The 7068-nt window shown below is 47.4% G+C and overlaps 1 protein-coding gene across 3 annotated transcripts in view; it reads left to right on the top strand.

Annotated features, from left to right (window-relative positions):
* The first annotated feature begins 746 nt into the window (after nt 1–746).
* Nucleotides 747–7068, top strand: part of LYRM7 (LYR motif containing 7) — a 29884-nt gene continuing 23562 nt past the window's right edge. For 2 of the 3 annotated variants that reach the window (XR_013960805.1, XM_080672144.1), the window contains exon 1: nt 747–842. Coding sequence is in view for 2 of the 3 variants with exons in the window: in XM_080672144.1 (XP_080528270.1) it covers nt 825–842 (18 nt within the window). In the remaining variant the exon portion in view is untranslated. The remainder of the gene's footprint in view (nt 843–7068) is intronic. The other variant, XM_080672145.1, reaches the window with a different exon arrangement.

The raw sequence follows: 7068 nt of genomic DNA, 5'->3' as shown, positions 1-7068 counted from the left end.
TGGGAACAAAGTTGAGATTTTTCCTGATGCTTGCAAGATCATAAGTTAAAATGTATTTAAATAAATGTTTTATGATTGTTTATGATCGTGATGCTGCTAATAAACTATTTCTGACCTCTTGACTAGCAAAAACAAGGAGTAAGGCAAGTTGAGCAGGCTAGATGTGTAGAGGGTAAAACTAAGCTTTCAGGTTAGGCGTAGAGATTTGTATCCCCGACCTCCATCTACTAGCCCTGAGGTCTTAAGCAAGAAACAGCGGAACCTTCTGGGGAAAGAATGCATGCATAGCACTTTTGGGAGTCAGCGTTCCAATCAATGTCTGTTCGCTACAGTTGTTATGGCTTGGCTCTTATTTATGTACTTTTGCAAGAACAGACGTAACTGGAAAACGTAAAAAAAAAAAGAGAGAGAGAGTTCTTTAATAAATGAACACAGTCCCGAAACCGGAGGTAGCGAACAGTATGGTATGTTGGTACCTAAGCCATCTCTATTAAATGTCAATCCACTCTCCGCCACCAGAGGGGTGCAGCAGAAGTAACCGGAAGTGACTCTGCCCCTAACTAACATGGCGTCCAGGTGATTTCCGTTCTCCTCTCTACGGTTACAGTAATTGGCCACGGCGGCTTCTCGCGGTTTTACCAGACGTCACTGGTTCAGCAAACTACTCTCTCCATGCTCTCCTTGGAAGGCGGGGCTACGGAGAGATGCTGCTTGGTGATTGGTTGCAGCGCGTTAGGAAGTTGGCCTGCGCACGGGCCGTGATTGATTGCCGAGAGGCGGGGCGACTAGACTGCTGAAGAGGTAGCTGCCGCTGTGGGAGAAACATGGGTCAGGCGGCCAAGGTGACAGGGCCTGGGGAGGTGTTGGGTGCGATGCCGACAGGGGAGAGCGGGGGCTGGGGGGGTTAAGAGCGTAGCCTGACGAAAGTTGTATGGAGTCCTGTAACTGGGGTTCAGGCCCTCCACGGAGGATGTGGCCTTCGCACCTGAGGAGTCGGTGACCAACCCTAAAGGCTGGTTGACGGGCTGTGCAGGTGTGGAGGAGGGATGGGGGGCACCAGTGGTTCCCAGTTCTTAATCGGCTTGGGTACGGAGTATGTTCAGTAATGCGAGACTTGAGCTCTGCCCGCGTTTCATCTCCCATTGAGTATTTGTCTGAGGGACCCGTTTCCCATCCTTGGGAAGTGCAGGGGACGCTAAAGGCAGCCCTGCGCTCCAAGCACCCGATGAGGTGAAAGGTGTAGTCTAGTCATGTAATTGGAAGGTACACAGAAGTCTAGGAACCAAGGAAATCAGCACATTCACTTACCAAAGGTAACACTCCGCGACACAGAACAGAGACCCAAGTTCTCTGAATGAGCTTGGGAAGCAATGGTCCTGCCGGGGTCACATGGTCTCAGGTTCATTTCTCGCCACTGTTACACGTTCCTGGCCGGTGCACAATTTCATGGGCTAGCCATCCCTAACCTTCAACATCAGCATGGCAGGTGGAGACCTGTCCCTGTCACTGGCTGAAACCCAGGCATTGGAAGGGGGAAATGACCTGCTACAATATAGGGAGGGAAAGCAATGCTATGGTCAATAATAGGTAGCCGCCAAGCAATGCCTCATCTACTACTGAACTTGGCGTTCTCAGTATGGTTTAATATATATCACAGCACCAGTAGAAACAATTGTAAAGGGTTATTCATTTTAAAATTTTATTGAGTTTACATAATAGCTATTAGTAATACCTAAGACCCAACATTTAGCCTATACTATTAAGGCATAGTGGGTGCAACAATAAACAGACCACCTTTGCCTTCATACAGAAGTCTAGCAGGTCAGAGATTTTTAACAATTACTTGATTAGGATTGTATTTAGCTTTGAGCTAAAATAGTGTATTTTGTGTGCATATAATTGGGATTTAACTTAATCTGGAGGGATGCAAAACAATATTTCATAGAAGTTTAAGTTAGGTTGAGATGTGAAGTTTAATTAGAAATAGGTAGATGAAGAGAGAAAAAGACCATTCCAGAAAGAGGAAGTCACATATGGAAAGTTCTTGAAATGGAAAATTGCTCGGAAAACTTGAATACAAATGAAAGAACTCATTCCAAAAACACTTTTAGCCAGGCCTATAATGTACAGAAGACACCCATGCCAAGTGTGGAGGATACAAAGGTAACCAAGAAGCCTTTGAAAAAGTATGGTACAAGTGAGCCATTAACATTCAGTGTAGTAAGTGCCCAATGCTGGGATGTACTCAGGAGGGCATATAACCCAGACTTAGAAGGCATCTATATCTATAAAAGCCTAAGCAACCATCGCAACCGAACAGACGACCAAACAGGCTGCATAGGGCGACCAGGCCAGCAGGGGGGTTAGTGAGGGGCGAACAAACGACCGAGCAGCAGGCTGCGTGAGGTGACCAGGCCTGCTGGGGGGGGGGGGGGGGGGAGATGGACAGTGAGGGGCGACCAAACAACTAAGCAGCAGGCTGAGTGGGGTGACCAGGCCAGCGGGGGGGAGGGGGGGGAGACGGACAGTGAGGGGCGACCAAACAATGGAGCAGCAGGCTGCGTGGGGTGACCAGGCCAGCAGGGGGGTTAGTGAGGGGCGACCAAATGACTGAGCAGCAGGCTACATGGGGTGACCAGGCTGGCAGGGGGGTTAGTGAGGGGCTACCAAACAACCAAACAGCAGGCTGTGTGGGGCAACCAGGCCAGCAGGGGCGGGGGGGGGAGGAGAAGGGCGACCAAGCCAGCAGAAGGGGGCAGTGAGGGGCAACCAGGCTGGCGGGGGGGGGCAGTTGGGTATGACCAGGCTGGCAGGGGGGGGCAATATGGGGCGACCCGGCCGGCGGGGCGGGGGGCAGTTAGGGGCAACCAGGCCGGCGGAGAGGGAAGTTGGGTGAGACTAGGCTGGCAGTTGGGGGTGACCAGGCCAACAGGGGGGGCAATTAGGGGCAATCAGGCAGGCAGGCAGGTGAGCAGTTAGGAGCCAGTGGTCCCGGATTGTGAGAGGGATGTCCAACTGCCGGTTTAGGCCCAATCACCAGGATTGGGCCTAAACCGGCAGTTGGACATCCCCCGAGGGGTCCTGGATTGGAGAGGGTGCAGGCTGGGCTGAGGGGACCCCCTCCCATGCACGAATTTCGTGCACCGGGCCTCCAGTAGATAAATAATGACTACAGTGAAACCTAGTATAGAAATTATACCATACACCCTTAAAATTACTTCATTATTAAAAAAACAATAAAACTGAGGCAAAACGTCTTAAGTAACTTGTCCAAGCTTACAATAAATGGCAATGTCAGATTCAAACTGATCTGTAAAGAATACATTTCTATATACACTGCCTAAATTTGTCCAATCCGAATAAGTAAATGGGAAAGAGAAGACAATATGTGACTTAGCTTTCTGCTTTTTAGAAGTCCAATGAGCTATCCATTGTGCAACAGAGCCAAGCAGCTTTCTACTTTTTAATAAAAGTTAATTAACTCCAACGTGATAGTAGCTCTGATAGCCCCAAGGCAATAACGATGACCTCAACTTAGTTACATCTACAAAGACCCCATCCTATATAATAAAGGCTAATATGCAAATCGACCGAACAGCAGAACGACTGGTCACTATGACATGCACTGACCACCAGGGGGTAGACGCTCAACGCAGGAGCTGCCCCCTGGTGGCCAGTGCACTCCCACAGGGGGAGCACCGCTCAGCCAGAAGCCGGGCTCAGGGCTGGTGAGTGCAGCGGCAGTGGCAGGAGCCTCTCCTGCCTCCGCAGCAGTCAGACATCCTCCGAGGGCTCTTAGACTGCGAGAGGGCGCAGGCCAAGAGGGTGCAGGCTGTGCTGAGGGACGCCGCCCCCACCCCTGAGTGCATGAATTTCATGCACCGAGCCTCTAGTTTCCAAATAAGGTCACATTTGTAGGTGCTAGGGATTAGGACTTCAATATATCTTGGGGATAGACGACATTTTATTTACCCATTTATGAGTTGATGAACATTTGGGTGGTTACTTTTTGACACTATTATGAATAGATAATACGGACGTTCATGTATAAGTTTTATGTGAATACACATTTTTATTTTTATTTGGTATTTACCCAGGCGGGTCATATGATAACTCTGTTTAATTTTTGAGCAACTGCCAAACATTTCTAAAGTGGCTGCACCATTTTACATTCCAACCAACAATGTATATGTTCCAATATTTCCACAATCTTGTCAACATTTGTTTTTTACTATCTTTTTTACTGTAACCCTTCTACTGGAGTGAAGTAGTATCACTGAGATTTAAATTTCTATTTCCCAAATGGCAAATGTTGAACATCTTTCTTTGGCCTTAATAGCCATTTGTTTGTCTTCTTTAGAGAAATGTCTATTCAAATCCTTTGCCTATTTAAAAAATGTTTTATTATTGAGTTGTTCTTTATATGTTCTAGATAACTGTCCCTTTATAAGATATAAGATTTGCAAATATTTTCTCCCATTCTGTGGGATGTCTTTTCTCTTTTTTTTTTTTTTTTTAAAAAACTAGAGTCTTAAAAAGACAGTGAATTTTATTTTTTTTAATAAATCTTTATTCAGATTATTACAATTGTTTCTCCTTTTTCCCAGCGTAGCTCCCCTCCACCCAGTTCCCACCCCACCTTCTGCCCTTACCTCCCCCCAACTGTCCTCATCCATAGGTGTATGATTTTTGTCCAGTCTCTTCATGAACCCCCCATTCCCCTTTCCCCCTGAGAATTATCAGTCCACTCCCTTTCTATGCCCCTGATTCTATTATATTCACCAGATTATTCTGTTCCTCAGGTTTTTAATTCACTTGATTTTTAGGTTCACTTGTTGATAGATATGTATTTGTTGTTCATAATTTTTATCTTTACTTTTTTCTTCTTCTTCTTCTTTAAGAATACCTTTCAGCATTTCATATAATACTGGTTTGGTGGTGATGAACTCCTTTAGCTTTTTCTTATCTGTGAAGCTCTTTATCTGCCCTTCAATTCTGAATGATAGCTTTGCTGGGTAGAGTAATCTTGGTTGTAGGTTCTTGCTATTCATCACTTTGAAAATTTCTTGCCACTCCTGTCTGGCCTGCATAGTTTCTGTTGAGAAATCAGCTGACAGTCGTATGGGTGCTCCCTTGTAGGTAACTAACTGTTTTTCTCTTGCTGCTTTTAATATTCTCTCTTTGTCTTTTGCTCTTGGCATTTTAATTATGATGTGTCTTGGTGTGGTCCTCTTTGGATTCCTTTTGTTTGGGGTTCTGTGTGCTTCCTGGACTTGTAAGTCTATTTCTTTCACCAGGTGGGGGAAGTTTTCAGTCATTATTTCTTCAAATAGGTTTTCAGTATCTTGCTCTCTCTCTTCTTCTGGCACCCCCATAATTCTGATGTTGGTACGCTTGAAGTTGTCCCAGAGGCTTCTTACACTATCTTCAACTTTTTGGATTTTTTTTTTTGCTTTTTGCTTTTTCGGTTGAGTGTTTTTTGCTTCTTTGTATTTTAATTCTTTGACTTGATTCTTGTGTTCCTCTAGTCTGTTTTTGGGTCTCTGTATAATATTTTTTATTTCAGTCAGTGTATGTTTAATTTCTACTTGGTCCTTTTTCATATCTTCGAGGGTCTCGTTATATTTATCGGCCTTTTCTAGGATATTCTTGAAAAGCCTTATAACCGTGGTTTTGAATTCTATATCCAGTCGTTTGTTTTCCTCCATTTCTTTCATTTGTGATCTGTTTCTTTGATGCCGCATTTTCATTGCTTCCCTGAGTTGGTAGGGTAGATTTGTGTGCTAGGTTTCCTATATGGCCCAGTGGGTCGGCCTCCCCAGTTAACCTGAGGTGGACACTCTTGGTGCACCCCTTTGTGGACTGTGTGTACAGCCTTGTTGTAGTTAAGTCCTGATTGTTGTTGGTATCACTGGGAGGAATTGACCTCCAGGCCAGTTGGCTGTAAGGATCAGCTGCGTCTATGCTGGGAGAAGTTCGGTGCTGGAGACAGCCTTATAGGATTAGACTTGCCAAATTGCAATAGCCTCTGTGCTCGGCTTGGATGGGGTGGAGTCTCAGGGTGGAGCAGACAGTCTTGGCTTCCCGGCAGCCTTGCCCTTGCGCGCACGCACAGACCTCTGCCTTCCCCGGCTCCCGAGTCTCCGCCCGAGAGTCCAGACTCCCCCCACAAGAGTGTGGGTCCCCAGGGGCTTGCCTGGAACCGGGGTTCAGTGCAGTCAGAACTGGGGCCCAGTGCGGTCAGGAGCCTCCGACTCCCTTCCACTAGGGAAAGCCTGTGGCAACCTCCGCAGCCTTTGTGCGCACTGGCACGAGCGCGCCTTCAGACTTCTGCCTTCCCCAGCTCCCGAGTCTCCGCCCGAGAGTCTGGATTCCCCCCACAAGAGCGTGGGTCCCCAGGGGCTCGCCTGGAACTGGGGTTCAGTGCAGTCAGAACTGGGGCTCAGTGCAGTCAGGAGCTTCTGACTCCCTTCCACTAGGGAAAGCCTGTGGCAACCTCCGCAGCCTTTGTGCGCACTGGCACGCTGCGCCTTCAGACTTCTGCCTTCCCCAGCTCCCGAGTCTCCGCCCGAGAGTCCAGACTCCCCCCGTAAGAGCGTGGGTCCCCAGGGGCTCGCCCAGAACTGGGGTTCAGTGCAGTCAGAACTGGGGTTCAGTGCGGTCGGGGGCTTCCTTCCCCCTTCCGCCAGAGAAAGTCAGCCAGGCTCTCAGCGCCCTTCCTCTCTGCGCGCACAAAGACCCTTTGCCGTACCTCCAATTCTCTGTGAGCTTTTCTCTTTCCTTCTAGTTGTAGAATTTTCACTCAGCCAGCTTTCCTGTGGTTCTGGATGGTGTCCGTTCTGTCTTTTAGTTGTAGTTTTGAAATTGTTGTGCGAGGCAGCAGTTTAGGTGTTTACCTATGCCGCCATCTTGGTTTCTCCTCTCTTTTCTCTTTTTGATAGTATCCTTTCTCTTTCTCACTTAAAATTTTTAGTTTTTATAAAGGTGATAAATGTGTAGTAAAGATTAAGAAATCGTTGGCTAGTTGGTTCTGCGTCCTGGTGCTGCATTATTTTGGAGCCCGTGTGG

This window comes from Plecotus auritus (assembly GCF_963455305.1).
Source record: "Plecotus auritus genome assembly, chromosome: 6".
Classification (NCBI taxonomy): Eukaryota; Metazoa; Chordata; class Mammalia; order Chiroptera; family Vespertilionidae; genus Plecotus; species Plecotus auritus.
Note: the sequence above shows the minus strand (reverse complement) of the source record. Positions and strands in the feature narration are given on the sequence as shown.